At 35.6% G+C, this 22,520-nt stretch overlaps 1 protein-coding gene across 1 annotated transcript in view; it reads left to right on the forward strand.

Annotated features, from left to right (window-relative positions):
• Positions 1-22,520, forward strand: part of GMPS (guanine monophosphate synthase) — a 46,571-nt gene that overhangs the window by 18,200 nt on the left and 5,851 nt on the right. The window contains exons 6-13 of the mRNA XM_074314134.1: positions 9,803-9,996; positions 10,238-10,403; positions 12,657-12,808; positions 13,323-13,496; positions 14,808-14,913; positions 16,838-16,953; positions 19,242-19,367; positions 21,407-21,522. Of these exons, the coding sequence (XP_074170235.1) occupies positions 9,803-9,996; positions 10,238-10,403; positions 12,657-12,808; positions 13,323-13,496; positions 14,808-14,913; positions 16,838-16,953; positions 19,242-19,367; positions 21,407-21,522 (1,150 nt within the window). The remainder of the gene's footprint in view (positions 1-9,802; positions 9,997-10,237; positions 10,404-12,656; positions 12,809-13,322; positions 13,497-14,807; positions 14,914-16,837; positions 16,954-19,241; positions 19,368-21,406; positions 21,523-22,520) is intronic.

A 22,520-nucleotide genomic window follows, 5' to 3' on the forward strand; every position in this document is an offset into this window, starting at 1 on the left:
GTTAATGTTTTATATCAGATATTCAGGGAAGGTGTTTCTACAAGATGATATTGGACATGAAGGAAGTAAGTGCTGACCCTTCTGGATATTTGAGGGTAAAAGAAAGAGCAGTACAAAGCTTCTGGGATGGGACCATGTTTGAGGAACAGCAAGCAGACTACTTGGTTTTGCGAGGAGTAAACGTGGGGAAGAGTGGGAGAAGTTGGGCCAGTGAGGTTGTTGGGGACAGAACACAGGACCTTTGAGGCCGTTAGGAAAACATTCTTTGCTCTTAGTGAGGTGGGGTTTTGAGCCAAGGAGAGACATGATCTAATTTCAGGATTCACCTGGTGCAGTGAGGAGAATAGACAGAGTCAGCTGTTGAAGCAGGAGACCAGCTAGGCGACCGTGGTGGTGATCCGGAAGGAAGAGGGAGAACGGTGTGGGCAGTGGGCGCAGGGCGCAGGGCTGGGGGTGGTGGGAGTGCCTGCCCTCTCGGAGAGGTTTGGACAGACGTGGTTTGTTACATTTATGCCTAAGTAGTTCAGTTTTTTTGGGGGCGCTAATGTTGATCGTATTGTGTTTTAAATATCAAATTCCACTTGTTCATCAGTGGTATACAGGAAAGCAATGACCTTTTGGTATTAACCTGTATTCTGCAACTCAAGCAGTGATTCTGCTCTAATCATTTAATTAGTTCCAGGAGTTTTGTTGTTGTTGATTCTTTCAGGGTTTTTTGTATAGGCGATCATGTCATCTGTGAATAAAGACAGTTTTATTTCTCTTTCCCAGTTTGTATACTATTCATTTTCTTGTCTTTTTGTATTAGCTAGGACTTTTAGTACCATGTTCAATAGCTGCGGAGAGAGGGAGCACCCTTGTCTAGATCCCGATCTTAGTGGGAAACTTGAATTAAGTATGATGTTAGCTGAAGGTTTTAGAAGATAGTCTTTATCAAGTTGAAGAACTCCCACTCTGTTCTTAGTTTACTGAGTTTTTAGCATGAATGAGTGTTGGACTTTTTCACATACTTTTCTGCATGTGTTGATAGGATCGTGTCATTTCTTTTATAGACCTAGGCCTATTCAGATTGTCAATTTCTTGTGTGAGTTTTGATAAATATGTCTTTCAAAGAATTAGTCCACATGAGACAGAGTTGTTCATAGTATTCCTTTGTGTTTTTTTTTAAGGTTTTATTGGGGAAGAGGAACAGGACTTTATTGGGGAACTGTGTACTTCTAGGACTTTTTCCAAGTCAAGTTGTTGTCCTTTCAGTCTTAATTGTGGAGGGTGCAGCTCAGCTCCAGGTCCAGTTGGCGTTGCTAGTTGCAGGGGGCGCAGCCCACCATCCCTGGAGGGAGTCAAACTGGCAACCTTGTGGTTGAGGACGCGCTCCAACCAGCTGAGCCATCTGGGAAGCAGCTCAGCTCAAGGTGCCGTGTTCAATCTTAGTTGAGGGACTTCGAGGAGTTGAACCGGGCAACCTTGTGGTTGAGAGCCCACTGGCCCATGTGGGAATTGAACCGGCAGCCTTCGGAATTAGGAGCACGGAGCTCCAACCACCTGAGCCACCTGGCCTGCCCTTTAGTATTCCTTTATTATTCCTTTAACGTTCATGGAATCTGTAATGATGCTCCTTCTTTCATTTCTGATATTAGTAATTTGTGTCCTCTCTTCTTTTAGTTAGCCTGACTGGAGACTTAATCAATTTTATTGCTCTTTTCAAAGAACTAGGGTTTAGTTTTGTTGGTGTTTTATTTCCCCCATTCATTTCCTGTTTTAAATTTCATTGATTTCTGATTTAATTTTTACCGTTTCTTTTTGTCTGCTTACTTTGGATTTAATTTTCTCCACTTTTTCTTGTTTTTCTGAGGTGGATGCTTAGATGATTGATTTTTAAATCTTCTGTTCTAATATGTGCATTCAGCTATAAATTTCCCTCTAAGTTCTGTTTTTGCTGTCTTTTGGTGTTTTCAGACCAATTTCCAATGTGTGTGGGAGTGTGTGTTTGGGGGATGTTTCCCACACCAGCAGGGTATCCAAGAATTCAACTCAATTCTAATGCTATCCACCTGGACATAACATCAGGCTCTACAGATGAGGGCTCAGTCCCACAAGACTTACCAGTTGCAGGCCTAATGTGACCGATTGGCTGAGGATTGGAGGTTCCAGTGATCCCTCCTACGACTCCAGATGCCAGTTGTATAATAATTCCAGGTTGTTACCAGTACTTCTGACTGACTGACCTATAAATCAGAGGTTCCTATAACCCCCTCTTGGGGCTCGATTGATTTGCTAGAACAACTCACAGAACTCAGAAACATTTTATTTACTAGATCACCAGTTTCTTATAAAAGGATATAACTCAGGAAGAGCCAGGTGGAAGAGATGCATAGGTCACGGTGTGGGGAAAGGACCGGAGCTTTCATGCCCTCTCCTGACACGCCACTGTCTCCTAGTTCTCCCTGTGTTCACCAACTTGGAAGCCTTCTGAACCCTGTCCTTCTGGGTTTTATGGAGGCTTCATTACGTAGGCATGATTAAGTAAATCATTGCCCATTGTGATTAATTCAACATCCAGCCCCACTCTCCTCCCTGGAGGTCAGGGGCCTGGGACTGAGAGTTTCAACCCTTTAATCACGTGGTTGGCTCCTCTTGTCAGCCAACTCACATCCTTAGGTGCATTCCGCACATTACAGGCACCTTTAAGCTTTCATCAACTTAGGAAATGCCAAGGGTTTTGGAAGCTGTGAGTCAGGAATTGTGGACAAAAACCAAATATATATTTCCTATAAATCACAATATTGCACATTTAAGTTCCGTTCTCTTAGCAAATTTCAATTATCCAATACAGCACTATCAACTATGTTCACTGTGTTATACATTAGATCCTCAGACTATTTGTCTTACAGCTGAAAGTTTGTACCCTTTCACCAACCTGTTCCTGTTTCCCTTACCCTTTCCCGCAACCCCTGACAATCACTTTCTTTGCCCTCTGTTTCTGAGATCGACATCTTTTTCTTTTTTTAAGGATTGCACATGTGAGCGATGCCATGCAGTATTTGGCTTGTTTCGCTTAGCTTAATGCCCTCCAGGTTTGTCCATATTGTTGCATGTGACTGGATTTCCTTCTTTTATTTCAGGCTGAATGATATTTGTGTGTGTGTGTGTGTGTGTGTGTGTGTGTGTGTGTGTGTATGTATAGATAGGTGCACACCACATTTTCTTTATCTGTTAATCCAGCAGTGGACACTTAGTTTGTTTCTAGGTCTTGGCTATTGTGAATAATGCTGCAGTGAACATATAGATGTCTCTTTGAGATAATGGTTTCATTTCATGTATACCCAAAAGTGGGATTGCTGGATTATATGGTAGTTCTATTTTTAATTTTTGTGTGAAACCTCCATACTGTTTTCCATAGTGGCTATACCAGTTTATATTCCCCCGAACAGTGTACAAAGGTTCCCATTTCTCCACATCTTTGCCAGCATTTGTTATCTTGTCTTTTTGATAACAGATACCCTACCCAGTATGAGATGATATGTCATTGTGGGTTTGATTTGCTTTTCTCTGATGATTAGTGATGTTGAGCACTTTTTATCTACCTGTTGGCTACTTGTAAGTCTTTGGAAAAATGTCTATTCAGGTCCTTTGCCCATTTTTTAATTGGGTTGTTTTTTTGCCTTTGAGTTGTATGAGTTCCTTGTATGTTTTGGATATTAACCTCCTGTTAGATATATGGTTTGCAAACATTTTATCCCATTCCATAGGTTGCCTTTTCATTTTGTTGGTTTCCTTTGCTCTGCAGAAGCTTTTCAATTTGATGTAGTTAGTCCCTCGTTTGTTTTTGTTGCCTTTGCTTTTGGTATCAAACCCAAAAAAATTATTGCCGAGACCAATGTCACGGAGTTTTTTTTCTATGTTTTCTTCTAGCAGTTCTATGATTTCAGGTTTTACATTCAAGTCTTTAATCCATTTTGAGCTAAATTATATGTATGGTCTAAGATAGGGATCCAGTTTCATGTTTTATGTTTGCATGTGGCCATCCAGTTTTCCCAACATCAGTTATTGAAAAGAATATTCTTTCCCCATTGTATATTCTTGGCTTTGCCGTAAATTAATTGACCCTATATGCATGAGTTTATTTTGGGGCTCTCTGTTCTGTCCCTTTGGTTTGTGTGCCTGTTTTTATGTGAGTGTCATACTGTTTTGATTACTATAGTGCTGTAATATAGTTTGAAATCAAGAAGTGTGATGTCTCTAGCTTTGTTCTTTCTCAAGATTGCTTTGGTTCTTTAGAAATTTTTGTGGTTCCATACAAATTTTAGGATTGTTTTTGCTATTTTTGTGAAAAATGCCTTTAGGATTTTGATAGCGATTGAATTGGATCTATAGATTGCTATGTGTAGAATGGACATTTTAACAATATTAGTTCTTGTAAACCAGGGGTGTCCAAACTTTTTTCAATGTTTTTCACCAAGGGCCATATGCGGTAAAATACACAAACAGCCAGGCCACTCACTCGAGGTGAAATACATATTGCCTCACCTGGTTTATTTAAGTAAACTAAATACGTTTTTGGAATTTGCTGCGGGCCAATTGAAAATGGATCGCGGGCCGCAGTTTGGACACCCCTGTTCTAAACCATGAACATGGGATATCTTTCCATTTATTTGTGGCTTCTTCAATTTCTTTCATCAGTCTTACAGTTTTCGAAGTACAGATCTTTCATCTCCTTTGTTTAAATTTATTCCTAAGTATTTTATTATTTTGATGATATTATAAATGGGAATGTTTTCTTAATTTTTTCTTACACTTTGTGTATAGAAACACAACTGATTTCTGTATGTTGATTTTTCTATCCAATCTTACTAAAATTGTTTATTAATTGTAACAGTTTTTTGGTGGAGTCTATGGTTTTCTGTATGTACTATCATGTCATCTGCAAGTAAAGACGATCTTACTTCTTTTCCAATTTGGAAAATTTTACTTCTTTTTCCTGTCTGATGGCTATGGCCGAGACTTCCAGTCCTATGCTGAATAAAAGTGACCAGAATAGACATCCTTGTCTTCTTCCTGATCTGAGAAGGAAAGCTTTCAGCTTTTCACCATTGAGTATGTTACCTGTAATCTTGTCGTATATAGCCTTTATTATATTGACATATGTTCCCTCTGTACCCAGTTTGTTGAGAGTTTTTATCATGAATGGATGTTGAATTTTATCTAATGCTTTTTCTATATTTTTTGAGATGAACATATGATTCTTTATCCTTCATTTTGTTAATGTGGTGTGTCTCATTGATTGATTTGCAGATGTTGACGCATCCTTGCATCCCTGGAATAAATCACACTTGATCACAGTGTATGATCCTTTTAATGTATTGTTGAATACAGTTTGTTAATATTTTGTTGAGGATTTTTGCATCTATGTTTATCAGGTATATTGGCCTACAATTTTCTTGTAGTGTCCTTGTCTCGCTTAGATATCAGAGTAATGACCTCGTGGAATGAGTTTGGAAGTGTTCCTACATCTTATATTTTTTTGGAATAGTTAGATAAGGATTAATATTTTTCTTTAACTTTTTGGTAATTTAACTAGTGAAGCCATCTGGTCCTGTACTTTTCTTTGTGGGAGGTTTTGATTATTGATTTGATCCCCTTACTAATAATTGGTCTTTTCAAAATTTCTGTTCTTGGTGCAGCACTGGTAGGTTTTATGATTCTATTAATAGAAATTTATCCATTATAGGTTATCCAATTTGTTGGTGTATAATTGTTTATACTGTATTTCCCCAAAAATAAGACCTAGCTGGACCATCAGCTCTAATACGTCTTTTGGAGCAAAAATTAATATAAGACCTGGTCTTATTTTAGTATAAGATTGGGTCTTTATGTAAGACTAGGTATAATATAATATAAGACCGATAATATAATATAATAATATATTATATAAAGACCCGGTCTTATATTAAGTTTTGCTCCGAAAGATACATTAGAACTGATGGTCCGGCTAGGTCTTATTTTCGGTGAGACACGGTAGTAGTCTCTATGATCCTTTATATTTCTGTGTTATCAGTTGTTATATCTGTTATGTCTCCTTTTTCATTTCTAATTTTGAGTACTCTCTTTTTTTCTTGGTTAAGTCTGGCTAAAGGTTTGTCTATTTTATTTATCTTTTCAAAGATCAATTCTTAGTTTAATTGACCTTTTCTATTTTTTTTTTTAGTCTATTTCATTTTTTCCCCCTCTGATCTTGTAATTTCCATCCTTTGAGTAACTTCAGCCTTGGTTTGTTCTTTTTCTAGTTCCTTGAAGTGTAAAGTTAGGTTGTTTACTTGAGATCTTTAGTTTTTCTTGATGTAGGTGTTAATTGCTGTAAACTTCTTTCTTAGAATTGCTTTTGCTTCATCCCATAAGTTTTGGTTGGTTTGTTTTTATTTGTATTTGTCTCAAAATTTTTAAAATTTATCTTTTGATTTTTTGACCCATTGGTTTTTCAGGACCATGTTGTTTAATCTCCATGTATTTGTGAATTTTCTAGTTTTCTTCTTGTAAGTGATTTCTAGTTTATCATTGTGGTTGGAAAAGATACTTGATATGATTTTAATCTTTTAATTTATTGTGACTTGTTTTCTGGCCTTACATATGATTATCTTGGAGAGTGTTCCGTGTGCACTTGAGAAGAATGTATATTTCCTCTCAACATTTTAAATATTTCACTCCACTCTCTTCTGCTTCCATGTTTTCTGAGGGGAAGTCGGATGTAATTCTTATTTTCACTCCTCTATAAGTAAGTTGTTTTTTTCCTCTGGCTTCTTTCATGATACTTTCTTTATCTTTGCATTAATGTATTTTGAAAATGATAAGCCTCAGTGTAGTATTTTTGTTATATATCCTGCTCAATGTTTTCTGAGGTTCCTGGATCTGTGGCATGGTGTCTGAAATTAATTTGGGGAAATTCTCATTTATTGTTGTTTCAAATATTTCTTTTTTTCCTTTCTCTCTTTGATCTTCTGGAATTCCCTTTCTGTGTATTTTACACCTTTTGTACTTGGATATTCTAGTTTTATTTTCAGTGTTTTTTGTCTCCTTGGTTTTCAGTTTTGGCCTTTTTTATTGAGACATCCTCTAGCTCACTCATAGATTATTTTCTTATCTGTGTCCAGTCTACTTATAAGCTCATCAAACTCATTCTTTATTCCTATACAGTGTTTTTGATCTTAGCATTTCTTTTTGGTACCTTTTTAGAATTTCCATTGCTCTGCTTACATTGCCCATCTGTTCTTGCATTCTGTATTTTATCCATTAGAGTTTTTATCTTCTTAATCATAGTTGTTTTAAATTCTTAACCAGATAATTTCAATATCCCTGTGATATCTGAGTCTAATTTTGGTGCTTGCTCTAGCTCTTCAAACTCTTTTGTCTTTTAGTATGCGTTGTAATATTTTTCTTGGTAGCCAGACATGGTGTACTAGGTAAAAGGAATTGCTGTGAACGGGCCTGGCTTGTGATGGTAAGGTACTGGGGACAGGGAGAACATTCTGTAGTCTTATGAGTAGGTCTCAGTCTCTTCGGGAGCCCATGGTCCTGGGTTATGAACTTCACAAGTGCCTGTCACTTCTTCCCCTTGTTATATGGGACAGAATGACTTGAGTGGGCTGGAGTTGGGTATGTCCCTTCTCCCAGGTACTTAAACTCTGTTAAAACCCTAGCAGGTTAGGCTAATTACACAGTTTCTCCTGAGAGTAGACCTTGTTAAGAAGGACAGAATAGTCTGGTGTGTTTCAAAATTGTTCCTTTACCCCCTATCCCTGCTGGAAGCATAAGGGGATTTTGCTCTGATATTCTCTGTGAGAACTTGGTCAAGCTCCTGGATGTAAAATTCGCAGTGGGAGGTCCCCATGCCTGGGTCCTTCTGGAGTTTTTATCTCTTAGATTTGCACATGCTGAGCCTCCAGCAATTCATCAATTGTAGTTCAGGTTTCCCCATTTTTGGCAGTGGTTCCTGTGGAGGTTTGCATTCATGGGTTTCTGCTCTGGTAAGTTGTGATTCTCTGCATTTACCTGTTAGTCTCTCCAAGGACAGTAGTCAGCTTTTTACTTCTTGTTAGGACAGAGTGGTGTCTTCCAGCTACTTACATGCTGAAGTGGAAACCGGAAGTTAGATTGGATTCTGATATGATTTGAAGAGAGAGATAAAGTTGTGTTGCATGTGGAGTGGATGAGAGAATAGAATTGAATTTTAAACTCCCAAGGCTTTTGGTCTGAGCAACCAGAAGGATGAAGTTTCTATTTATCTGATGGGAAACAAAGCAGGAGTTTGGGTTTGCATATTAAATTCAAGATGTCTTATTAAACATTAAACAGGGGCGGCCTGTTTAGCTCATTTGGTTAGAGGGCAGTGCTCTTAACAACAACGTTGCCGGTTCGATTCCCACATGGGCCACTGTGAGCTGTGCCCTCCACAACTAGATTGGAACAACTACTTGATTTGGAGCTGATGGGTCCTGGAAAAACACACTTAAATAAATAAAAGTTAAAAAAAATATATGTTTAAAAAAAACAAACGCTCACCCCTCCTAATAAAAACAAAATATAAAAAAACTGACCAGTTGGGTGCTTTAAAAAAAACACATTAAACTGAAGGTATGAGTAGGCAGTTGTATCTATGAGCCGGGACTGGAGAGGAGGAAACTGGGCTAGAGGTACAAATTAGGGAGTGTAGCAACATATGGGTAGAATTTAAGGTCATGAGAGTTTGAGATCACTTATAATGTATCAAGGAGGTTTAAGGGCTGAGAACTGGGTAACTTTCATGTGTAGAGATGGGTAAGATGAGGAAGAGCAACGAAGAAGATTCAGAAGGAGCAGACAGTGAAATAAATGAACCGAGAGAGTGGTGTCCTAGAAGCCAAGTAAAGTAAGTGTGAGGTTCCCTGATACAGTACGACCAGTATGAGTTTGGGAGCCTCCCAGGCCTGCCTTAATTACCTAACTCTCTGAGTTCAGAACCATAAGCAAGGGTAATACATGCACATGTAAAACATCAGTCTAACATGTGCTGCTTAGTAGATAATCAGTAATTGTCAGAAACACATTTAGTCAAGTCAGTGATGTTATATTTGTGGTTAATAGTAGCCAAGAAAGAAACACTTAGAATATTGTAACTGGTCTAATATATGAGGTTCTTCTTATGTAGAAAATTGGTAGCTGCACATTGCATGTGAAAGCCATTTTGGGTCTGAGAATCAAAACTGAGTTATCATTTCATTAACTAGAGAAGACAATTGAAGTAATCTGGGTAGAGAAGTGAGGGTACTGTGAAATAATCTCTGTAGGACTTATTTCACTGTCATGTGCCGTGTTTCCCCGAAAATAAGACCTAGCTGGACAATCAGCTCTAATACGTCTTTTGGGGCAAAAATTAATATAAGACCCAATATTATATTATTTTATGTTATGTTATGTTATATTATATTATATTACATTATACCTGGTATTACATCACATCACATCCAGTCTTATAGTAAAATCAGACCAGGTCTTACATTAATTTTTGCTCCAAAAGATGCATTAGAGCTGATTGTCCGGCTAGCTCTTATTTTCGGGGAAACACGGTAGTTCATTAATTGTTACATAAGACCTTTAAAAAAGATCATGGCTGTATAGTTTTTATTTTTATTTTTCCTGTCGCTAAAAATCCAACTAATTTGTATTTGTTTTCACATTTTCGGAGGAAGAAATTGTGAGGAATTACTGTGGGTACTAATTGAGTCTTTTCAACATGAAAAAATTTTAATTTGTGATTATTTTCTCTATAAAGGTATAGCAAATGAATCTAAAAAATTATACGGAGCACAGTTCCACCCTGAAGTTGGCCTTACGGAAAATGGGAAAGTAATACTGAAGAACTTCCTCTATGATATAGCGGGGTGCAGTGGGAGCTTTACTGTGCAGAACAGAGAACTTGAGTGTATTCGAGAGATCAAAGAGAGAGTGGGCACATCAAAAGTTTTGGTAAGCAGTTTACATCTGAAAGGCTACAAAATTATGTCAGTAATACTAGAGCTGGCTTCCTCAACACAGCCCTTCAGTGTGGAATGGGTGAGCATGTGCTTTGTGAGTTGCACTGAGAATGCTCTTTCAGTTTCCCTACGTCCCTTTGATACAGTGTTTTTGGGTAACAATTTAAGCTGATAGTTTTTGTTTCCTTTTTGCTTATTGTACTCCATTTGATTACATCCTTTTCATCCTGTAGGTTTTGCTCAGTGGTGGAGTGGATTCAACGGTTTGTACAGCATTGCTGAATCGTGCTTTGAACCAAGAGCAGGTCATAGCTGTGCACATTGATAATGGCTTTATGCGAAAACGAGAAAGCCAGTCGGTAGAAGAGGCCCTCAAAAAGCTTGGAATTCAGGTCAAAGGTATGGATGAGCCCCAGAAAAGTTAATTTGCATGGCGGGACTTGTTTAATCAAATCTAGCCTGAAGTGAGTACATTGCCTTAACCAAGTACAGTTTTCCCAATAAGTTCATGGTTGAAAATATTTTTTATTTTTATATTATAATTACTTCTGGTTCAGGAGGGGATTTTAAATTTTAAAACTTGATTATTTCTAATATTGTATATAGATCAATAAGTTACCATATTCCAGCTACCATTCTGTTCTACTCATTCTGTTTTTTAATTTTTTCTTACACATAATATTTAAGTGTGAGACTATCCAAAGCCTTTCTACAATAGGTACTGATATACAGATTATTTTACAAACAAAGGCTTATACAGAGAAGAGGAATGAAGAGCCTATAGCCACTTTTTTTTTTAAGGCCACGAATAAACTTTTTGGGGCTTAACTGCATTTACATTTGTGGAAATCTTTTATATTTTTTTAAAGACTAGGTGTAATAGTTATAGTGAAATTAAGTCAGTAGTTTAATGATGCAGGCGAATATATCAGTGAACTAATTGAATTGATGCCAAAAGGTTGAATATGCAGTGAAGGTGCGTCTATTTCTTTCTCCTTTTGAAACTTCACTAAAATAACAGTGCAGGCCTAACCCAAGCGTAGTATCACAAGGACAAAGAATAGAGGGGGTGATAGCAGTCTGATGATTTCAACAAAATGTTGGAATGTGGGAAGCAGATGGAAAATGTGGCTTATACCTGATAAACTAATTATATCTGATAAACTAACTTGAAATTTCATGAACCCTCAATAGCCAAGCCTTTTCTGAAATACTAGGAGGGACCCTAGTAGTAGTATCTTCACATGGTCATACATTTTTATGAAACTTGTGAGTAAGATATTTTAATAATTTGTAGTTAATTAAGTTCACTGGGGTTTTCTACTCTAACTTGCTTTCTGTTGGGTGGTGTTAGACTGGCTGTGGCATTTTGGGTTTAGGCTGGGAAAACGTTGTTAGGTGTACATTTAGTTTGGGTTTTAGTGGTATAGGCACACCTTTGAGAGGTTGTGGGTTCAGTTCCAGACCTCCTCGATGAAGCGAGTTGTAGTCTTTTCACTGGTGGACAGTCTTGTCTTCCTTCAATTTGTAAAAAACACAACATTTGTGAAGCATAACAAAGTGAGATGTAATAAAATGAGGTGTGCCTGTATATATGTGATTTGTAATCGGAAACCTGCATCTGTCCCTGTAACTGACATAGCAGAATGGGGGACTGTACAACCTCGGGCTGTGGGCTTAGGGGAGGAAGCCCACAAAAAACAAGACTTCTGGGGAGGCCTGGGGATTGGAAGCCTTGGCTTTCCTGTTGGGTGTGGTTCTCTGGCTGAGCCTGAAGTGGACTGGCTGAAAATTTGGAAGCAGCTCCTTTTCCTTAACACAAGAACAATCTGCTGCTAGCTCTGCCTATCAGAAGCCAGGATTTATCCTCCAATGAGGCTAAACAGGAAACATTTGGACTTGGGCATATCAATACCAGGCATAGTTGAGGGTGGAAGTAGATTTTGCATGAAAAACAATAGGATTAAGTAAAAGTCTGTGTACTGAATGGTGACTTCCTCCGCCTGACACTTCTTTTGTTCAATTTACCTGAATGCTGATAAGCAGGAGATTGGAGATGTCTTCTCTGGAGTAACTGAAAAGTTTAAGACAAAGGCCTACAGTTTTTACTAGGAGTCCCCCAATGAAATACCAGCTGCTGTGTCATCTTATAGTGAAGCCCACTGGATTTTCAGCCATGTTACCAAATACAGATCTTAGTCGGTTTTTGAAATACCTTGCTCTTAAATGTAAATGGACAGTCAAGGACTAGAAAATACATGTTAATAAATGTCAGTTTTTAAGAAATTAGTCAATGGACAGTTCTGAGAACTTTGATCCCTGTATATGAACCACTGCTTTCAGTTTCCTTGGGGCCATGCTTCTTGCTGTGGCTTTTGCTTGTTGCTCTGGTGGAGCACTAAATAGAGGGAAAGCAATCAGCCTAATTTATGATATCAGCCTAGATCATTAAATGTCAGGATTCACCAAAGGACACTGTTGAATGCCTGTTTCTGGACTCTGTTAATCATGGTTTATTGGTAGTTCTGGAATATTTAGGCAAATTAATGGGCGATCAAAGGATTTATCTAGATTTGTTTCCTGTAGTTTGATTTGTTTGTACAATTTAAAAACTATCTTCTGTTTAAAACATGTTTCTCCCCTCTTCCCCAGTGATAAATGCAGCTCATTCTTTCTACAATGGAACAACAACTCTACCAATATCAGATGAAGACAGAACTCCTCGAAAAAGAATTAGCAAAACGTTAAATATGACTACAAGTCCTGAGGAGAAAAGAAAAATTATTGGGGATACTTTCGTTAAGGTACCTTTTAAATATCCTCAGTGTGTAGTATTTTTTATGTGAATTTTAATATTTGTTTTTTCCTTGTCATTATATCAAATAACCAAATTTGCTGACTAATTTTGATCCTTTTTTTTTTTGGCCAAGAGTTTTATTTTATTTTGCAATTATGCTGACCTGTAGGAACTGTGTTAACGTTTTTAGAAAAAAAAAAATGTATACTTATGTTTTCAGGCTATTGTAACTATTTAAGAATAGGTATTTTAAGTTGATATTAGACTTTAGTTCTCTGGGTATTACAATGGCTAGTTTTCAGGCTCTTGAAGGGAATGTTTGGAGACCTTTTTGAATTATGTTAAAACTTGTTCTTTAAAGAACACACGTTCTTAAAGGAGTTTATTTTGGGAGTTGGTGGATTTCATCTGGTTAGTATTGCACAAGGACTTTGAGAAATTTAGCTGAAAGTATAAAATTTTGCTTTTTTAAAAAAAAGATTTATCTTTTAAAAAGGCTGTTTTACTCCTGTTGGTTATAGATTGCCAATGAAGTAATTGGAGAAATGAACCTGAAACCCGAGGAAGTTTTCCTTGCCCAAGGTACTTTACGGCCTGATCTAATTGAAAGTGCATCCCTTGTTGCAAGTGGCAAAGCTGAACTCATCAAAACGCATCACAATGACACAGAGCTCATCAGAAAGTTGAGAGAAGAGGTAAAAACTCTGTGAACTTTCCCATAAAGCTCTTTCCCTCCCTCCCTTAACCATTTGTAAGTGTGCACAGTTGAGTAGTGTTAAGTGTGTTTGCATTGTTGTGAAACAGGTTTCCATAACTTTTCATCTTGCGAACTGAAATTCTCTGTACCCACTGAACAACAGCTACCCTTTTCTCCCTCTCCCCAACCCCTAGTAACCACCATTCTACTTTCTGTTTCTATGAATTTGACTACTTTAGATGCCTTATATTAATGACTAGCTTTGTTCACTTAGCATAAGTCCTTGAGGTTCCTCCATGTTGGCATGTGACAGGATTTCCTTCCTTTCTAAGGCGGAATAATATTCTATTATATGTAAATACATATTTTGTTTACCCATGTATCTGTCGATGGACATTTTGGTTGCTTCCACTTTTGGCTGTTGTGAATTGTGCTGCTATGAACATGGGTTTGCACATATCTCTTGGAGACCCTGCTTTCCATTCTTACGGATATATACCAAGAAGTGGAATTGCTGGATCATATGGTAGTTCTATTTTTAATTTTTTTAGGGACCGTCTTAATGTTTCCATAGCGGTTACACCATAGTACCTTTTCACCAATAAATACACAAGGGTTTCAATTTTTCTGCACCTTGGCAACACTTGATATTTTCTGCTGTTTTCATAATAGCGATTGTAATGGGTGTGAATTATCTGTCTCCATATTTTGGGTATCTTAGTGGATGTGCAGTGGTATCTTATTGTGGTTTTTGATTTGCATTTCCCTAATAGCTACTGATATTGAACATCCTTTCATTTGCTTATTGGCCATTTGTATATCTTTGGAGAAATAGCAATTCAGATCTTCTCATTTTTTAATTGGTTTAATTTTTATTGAATTTTAAGTGTTCTTTATATATTCTAATTACGCGTCCTTTATAAGATACATGATTTGCCTTCTATGGGTTGTCTTTTCACATTCTTGATGGTATCATTTGGCGAGCTTTAATTTTGAAACACTAGTATATTTTAAAATTGCCTTGTATTGTAATGAGAACTAGATCAGAGATGGAGGGTAGGTTTGCTCTGATATATTTATATTTAAAATATTATATTTAAATTATGTTTCAAAGAAAAATAAGATCACTATATTAGTCATCTAATTCCTTATAAGCACATAGAAGGAAATACTTGAAAAGATGAAGTTTTAAAAAATGATTTTTAAATCTAAGGTAAAAGACAGCAGGAAAAGCCAATCATTTGTTACTCTTTGTTTTCCATGTCATTTTGGTTACTGATTTGTATTAATTGGCTTTTTCCCCCTGTAGGGAAAAGTGATAGAACCTCTGAAAGATTTTCATAAAGATGAAGTAAGAATTCTAGGCAGAGAACTTGGACTTCCTGAAGAGTTAGTTTCCAGGCATCCATTTCCAGGTAAAATTAGAATTGAATTCTGTTTGATTTGTCATTAGATCTTCATGTTGAAGAAATATCAATTCAGACAATTTTGAAATAATTTATCTCAGGGAACACGTAACTTGAGAGAAAGGAAAGGGTGGGTAGGGAATGAGAAAATTCTTTGTAGTACCTACTGTATATACTTTATTACTCATTTTCCATTGTATTTATATTTAGTTAGTATACTATTTTTATGAGTCTGGCAGATAATGTTGCCATCAGATGAGAAAACCAAGGCTTAAAGATATTTTATTTACATTGCCACACAATTCTTAGTGTCAGAGCTGGGATTTGTATGTTCTTTCTATGATACCATGTTGTATTCCATGGAAGACGGGGTTAAAACTTGGTTCTCTGAAATCCTTACCCCATGGCTGACTTGTGTGAAAGGATGTACCATTCATTTTCTTTGCACAAAGCTGTGTGCAACTAATTCATGAACAAAGAATACTCAGTTTAGTCATTTGCTGTCATATAGAAGAATAATTAATTAGAGATGATATTTGTTTAAAGTTAGGACTGAGAGTCTTAACCTGTTTTTATTATGAGCTCTTCAGTTTGGGCAAATCTTGTGCCTCAGTTTCTAGCTCTCATCATTAGGTGATGAGTTGAGAGAATGGTCCAATTAAATTAAAAATACAGAAATAGTTCACATTTCTTAAGTTACTAGTACGTGTTAATAAGCACTCTTCTAAATATTTTACACACATTGTCTTATTTGATAGACAATATGTGTATCACAATAGAAACTACTATTATTCTGTTTTACAGATGAGGAAATTCAGGGACAGAGACTAATATGCCAATAGTTAATGCAGATTAGGTTTGGAGCCAGGATTCTAGCCCCAATAATCTTGCCTCAGAGTTTGTGCTCTTAACTATGATATTGCTTCCTAAAAACAGTTTACAGAGGTATAACCTATGTGGTGATTAGCACTGTTTTTATCAATAAACTTAAAATCTTGTAATTTAAGATGATCAGTCCTTAATCTAAGGATTAGATTAATCAAAGGATTGTGTATAAATGCAATGGAGGGAGGCCAAGTGGTCCAGTGTCTTTGGTCATCATTTCAGCTGGACTCACTTGACTATTTGAAAAGTCTTGTTGGATTTTTTATTATGTAAGATTTCATTGGCAAAAAGGATTTTGCTGCTTTTAAAAACAACTAGGCATGCTACTTATCTTAAATAAGCTGTTTATTCTAAAGGTGAGGCATGAAACTAAGAAATTAATGGACATGGCTAAGGTTTTGTCTATGAGCAGCCATCTGAAGGGATGCCTCTTCTGTTTTTATATAGTAAAGCAGCAGAATCCATTTTTCTTAGATCCATGCATATCTTGTGTTTTTAATCCATTTAAGTATTTGGTGAAATAGAAACACCAGTTCACATCTTTTGGAATTAAACACTCTTTTGTTGTACATTTGACTTTTTTTAAAAACAACATACTCTTCTTTCTAAAATTAGATTGGTAGTTGAACCTGGGTTATCAATGATAAGGTGATTTATTATACTGTCCTCTTTACTTCTGTGTATGTTTGAAAATTCCCTTATTAAAAAATTTTAAAAAGATTGGCACATATATTGTGAGTTAAAATGTATTGGAAATTTGTGACACTTAATCAAAAATGAAATAGAAATCACTGATATGTAAAGGGAATTAAAACACTCTAAACAATGGATGGGAGACTAATAGCTACATTTGAAATTAAACAATTTACAAAACTTGCAATGGTGTTATGTCAATTATATCTCAATAAAACTGGAAAAAAAACTTAAAATGGCAAATGGATTTTAATTTTTGGAAGGACTTTATATTTGGAAATAGCAAAAATTGTATATTAAATTTTTATATTAAATGTAAATTTATACTAAATATCATTGTTACTCTTCTCTTTAGGTCCTGGCCTGGCAATCAGAGTAATATGTGCTGAAGAACCTTATATTTGTAAGGACTTTCCTGAAACCAACAATATTTTGAAAATAGTAGCTGATTTTTCTGCAAGTGTTAAAAAGGTAATAATTTACACTGAATTTGTATATTATGAGAGCTTTAAACAGACACAGCTAATCAGTACAAGAAATTAAATGGATTCTTGTTGTACTCCAGTATTTATAATGAATTTATTAGGGTTTCATTGAAAATTCAGAGTAATTAATCTTTGCAATGACTATGAAGACAATATTCTACAGAGACACTTAAATGTGGACTTCTCTTTCCAGACATGCAGTAGATTAGATGCCTGAATCCTTAAAAATGCTAAATATGAAAGGGTATTCTAGCTCCAAATTGAGAATGAATGGAAAAGTCTTCCAGTCCTTCTGTAGATTTGGTGCCTAAATTCATAATCTGTGTGGTCTGAAAAACCACAAGCTAAAAATTCTGAGATTTAATGTGGAGCTTGGTTGGTAGTGCTTCCAGGTGTCAGGAAAGAAGCAGTGTATTTTCAAATAGGCCTCAAAGGATTCCCACAGATACAGTTCCAACTAATACGAGCTCACAGTGAAAAATTACAAAATATGTATAGAAGTAAGGAACCATGAATGAGAGCTAGTGGAAACTAGCAGAACATAACCCTCAAACACTTCAAATACTGAGATTAGCAGATTGACAATATAAAGTACATAGAATTAAAAAGCAATTGACAATAAGAATAAAATATATGATAAGAGACTATCAAATATCAAAATAGCTGGGCAACTTTGAAGAAAAATAAAGTTCTAGAAATGAAAATAACTGAAATTAAAATCAGCTGAAAAAAGAATTCGTGTGAACTCAAAGACAGATGTTAAATTATCCAGAAATCTGAACAAAGCATCAAAGAGAAAATACGGATAGAAGAGATTAAGATAGAATGAGAAAGTCAACTTTAACATATGTCCAGAAGGAGATGATAGAAAAAAGTGTTTGAATTCCTCCACACTGGTTAAAGACACTATGCCTAAGATTCAGGAAACATAACACATCTCTGTCAGGATAAAGGAAGGAATTGGACACCTAGTTGGCATACCTAGCAGAACTGCAGACTGCCAAACACAAAGCAGCTGCAGAGAAAAGGTTGATTACCTAGAAGGAAAGACTGCAGAGTGCCAAGAAAAATAATTGGGAACAATAGTGAACAGATAACTTGTCTTCTAAGAATGAGGGCAAAATACTCTTACAGACATTTTCAGATAAAAAGAATTTACTGTTAACACTCCACTACTTAAGGAACTAAGTAATTCAGTGTTTCTCAAACCTAGTTGTGTATTAGAGTCACCTGGGGGAGCTTTTGAAGTATACTATGCTTGGGTACCTTCTCCCTAGAATTTTTTATTTAATCTGTGATGGAACCTGAACATACCAAGTAATTTGAGTATGCAGCTAGGCTTAGGAACCGCTGACTTTAGGAGAAGCAGAAGGATCCCTGGAGAAAGGTCTGAGATGGAAAAAAGAATGGTAAACTGAAAAAATATTAAATGGGTAAAATTGAAGCAAACATAGATTATTTAATAAAAATAGTCTATAATTTTTGGTGTTTATTTAAGAAATATTATGCTATATAGCTAAAATAGCATGTAAACCACAAGGGGATTGATTGGTGTTAAAGCATTTAAAGATGCTAGTATTGTTTGTCAGGAGATCATAGAGATTGAGTCTCTTGTTAAGTATCCACGTTAACACAGGGGAATTCTTAAAAGAATAAAAGTAGAGCGTTTAACTTCAAAACCAGCAAGGGGAAAATAAATGAGCTGAGAGAAATCAGTTCAGAAGAGTGTAAGAAAGGAGAAAGAAACGTAAAAAGTGGGACTACTGAATGAAATGGTAGAATAAAAATCCAACCATATCGTTAACCCACAATTAATTAAAAGTACTAATTAAAACATAAATTGTCAAACTAGATTGAAAAGTAAAACTATAGTCTCTTTACCTAGAGATAGAAGAGGTAAAAGAATGGAAAAATATATACCAGTCAAATAAACCAAAAGAAGTAGGTGGATTGTTTTCAGACAAAATTGACTTTATGGCAAAAAGTTTTATTAGAGATAAGGAGAAGGTTTGACGCATGTGAGGTATATCCCATGCTTGTGACAGAGGATTACATCTAACCTGTATTTGTTATCTTGATGTTTAACTTCTCATAGCCCTAGCTCTCAGGAATAAAATTCTGATATACTGCATAGCACACACAAGTCAAAGAGAAATACCAAATAGGATCTGTTGCTATAAAACAGTAAGAATAGATATGTAAGATAGTAATAGATACCAAAAAAGTGAGTGCCTTATTTCTTGAAATCCTAAAAAATATCTCTGGTTTTCTCAGCCGCATACACTATTACAAAGAGTCAAAGCCTGTACGACAGAAGAGGATCAGGAGAAGCTGATGCAAATTACAAGTCTGCATTCACTGAATGCCTTCTTGCTGCCAATTAAAACTGTAGGTGTGCAGGTGAGTTGTGTGGCATCATTGACCTGGGACAACATTTTCTGCAGTTCTTTCCACTAATATTGAAATGGAATGACTTAGGAAAATGAAATATGAAAGTATATAGACCGATTTTAGAAATGTAAAAAGAAAGTTTTATAGAATGTTTATGGAGTGAATTGGATTTTAGGGACTAAATATTCAGGCTGAGATTTTGTAGTTTTGGAACATCTGTCATCTCTAATCAAAAGTGAAAATTCAAAGAATGATTTGCTATGGGGTTGGCTGGCTGGCTTCTGCCTTGAAGGGTAGGTACCAAGAGATCATGTCCTCATTTATCCTTCTCGGGGTGAAATATTATGGTGGCTTTAGAAGGCTAATTGCAAGATGGCCCCCAGATGAACATGTTATATCATGTAGGTCTTCTTCTTATCTTGTGTATTTCTTAAACTAGTGCTCTGTTTCTTCAACGTGTCCTCTTTCTTTTAGCTGTGATAATGTACAACTAACATGTTGTATTTCTTTATTGTATCTTTCTAATTGTAAAAGCATGTGAGGATAATACAGTTCTCACTTTTCAAACTCTATTTATAATTAGATTATGTTAAGTGCTCCTTTATATGATTCACCAGTGAGTTTCTGGGGGAAAATAGCTTGGGAGAGTAGGTAAGAGGAAGGTTTCTTTTCTGTTATTTAGAGTTTGTAGTTAAATGAAAACTAGAAAAGGTGTCAGTAATTTAGCTCAAAATGGTATGAGTACCAGTTATTTGGTTAATGTGTTTATAATTGCCTCTTAGAGTAGAATTATGTGTGGAAAGAAATGAACTGTTTTAGATGTTATTTATCTGAAACTTAATAAATGTACTCTTTTCCTAAAATTGTTGGATAGTAACTTTTTTTAAAAAAAATGAAGCTTATTCAGGTTCCACTACTCTTCCCATCAAAATTAAAGTTTGTTTTGTTAGATGTTTAACTTCTAGTGTTCGAGGCCTTTGGAGAGCTTTTGAAGCGCAAGTAAAATTGTAATTCATGGTTAGTATAGCAGTAAAGTTTATTTTCTAAATACCAAAATAAACCATACTTGTAAAAAAAATAAATAAAAATGCAGTACCTTTAAAAATAATTTTCCCTAGTCTTGCTCTCCAGTTGCATTGTATATGTCCTTTATTTTAAAAAGAAAAGGGCATTAGATGCATTGTCACCTTTTTTAAACAGTACATCATTAACTTATCTTTTCACACTATTGCAAGTAGATTATTCTTAACTGCTGCCTTAAATTTCATATATTGTTATACCATGCTTCAATTAATCTTTCCCCTACATATGGACATTTAAACTTTTTTCAGTATTTCACTATTATAGGCATTTCAGCAAGTAATGTTTTATTTCCTTAAGCAGTTATTCATGTGCTTCTGTAAGATCATTTCCTGGATAAAAATCATGTACATTATGAACTTTGATAGATATTATCAAATTAGCATTCTTGTTTTCTCAGTTATTCGTTATTAAGTATTTATCTAATGAATGTTTTAAATTTGCTTTTTAGTTTAATTTGATTTTTTTAAAAAGCAAATTACTTGGATTAAACAGGACAAAGGAAAAGGGAATCAATAGTATTACCAGTTTTATTTACTTTCTAAGCTCATTTTTAAGCAAATTGATAAGTGAACATTTATGAAATTACTTTTTCATCTCCGACTTAAGCATCCTTCGTTCGCCTAATGAACATGGGCTGATCTTATCTGCCAAATTAAGTGTGCGCGCTATCCTCAGTTGGGCAGATACTTGGAATGAAATCCCAGTGGACCTCTGGCATGTGTTGAATAAATTCTTGAAATTACCATGACACTTTTTTTATGCCTGAACTGATATAGGTAGAATTTAATATGAGATTTAAATTTAGGATTTATTTATATCAGAGAAATACCGATATATACTTTTATTTGAACAAGTTTTTGTTAAAAATATACTACTAATGGTGTCACCATGCATGAAATGTTTTCCAATCCATCTTTGACTTCTATAAAACCCTTACAAATTATTGATTGTATTTTTATTTCCAGGGTGACTGTCGTTCCTACAGTTACGTGTGTGGAATCTCCAGTAAAGATGAGCCTGACTGGGAATCTCTTATTTTCCTGGCTAGGCTTATACCTCGCATGTGTCACAACATTAACAGGTGTGTTCTGCAGTGGGAGCAGGGGGTGCGGTGTAATGGAAGGATGTGTTCTTAAAGGTCTTCCCACTGTTGAAAGATATAGGTATGCACTTAGGTCACAGTTTTGTAATCATCTGCTTATTTTAAATTGTTTTGTTTAAAGGAAAAATGGAAGGATTTTTATTTTAGTATAAAATACTAAATGTAGTTTTAAAATGTGTCTTCCAAATTAGCAGCTTACACTAACTTTATGGTAACATGTTCCAAAAGAATTGAAAAAAAAATCTAAGAGTTAGAGAATTATCAATACGGACTTGGTTAATTTAACAATAATCCCAGGGGAAATCAAAGAAAAGAAAGGCATATGCAAGATATTAAAATTACTACATGTATAATTTATTTTGAATTTAGTTTTTCAAATTCACCTTTCCTTTAATTTGCACATTAATTTCTTAGGCTGGCTATATCAACAGCTGATTCATAATCTATGTGTAATGTTCATTTGCATTATGCTATATACAATTCAAAAATCTCAACTTAATTGCTCATTAATATTCTTATTTCACAGTTGTTCATCTTTTCTAGTTTTTTTTTTGTGGGTATTAGGTAGTGAACAACCAAAATAATTATTTGACGTTTGTTTACTTCAATTTGCTGCAGAAATTAGAAACCTGCCCACTGGTGCTCACCTAGCAAGGTGTGTATAGTTCTCTGACTGCCTCCTAGTGTGGCCTTCAAGATAAGGAGTCACAGGGAAGCCATGTTTTTGCTAATGGGAATATGCCCATTAAAAGGCTTACTCAGATGAACCGGAGGCCCACAAAAACAGAAGCATCTTTAATACATTGAACAAAGTGAATTATTAATAACTAATGGTAAATTTGTAATGGAGGTCATTGTTTTGGTTGAAATAAATTATGGTTCATAAGTTATCTTCTGAATAATGCTAATACTTAAATAAACCTTTTACATCATACAGAATATTCCCTTTCCCTAAGTTTGACTCCACTGTTTTTACT

Source organism: Rhinolophus sinicus, linkage group LG01 (genome assembly GCF_036562045.2).
Source record: "Rhinolophus sinicus isolate RSC01 linkage group LG01, ASM3656204v1, whole genome shotgun sequence".
Taxonomy (NCBI): Eukaryota; Metazoa; Chordata; class Mammalia; order Chiroptera; family Rhinolophidae; genus Rhinolophus; species Rhinolophus sinicus.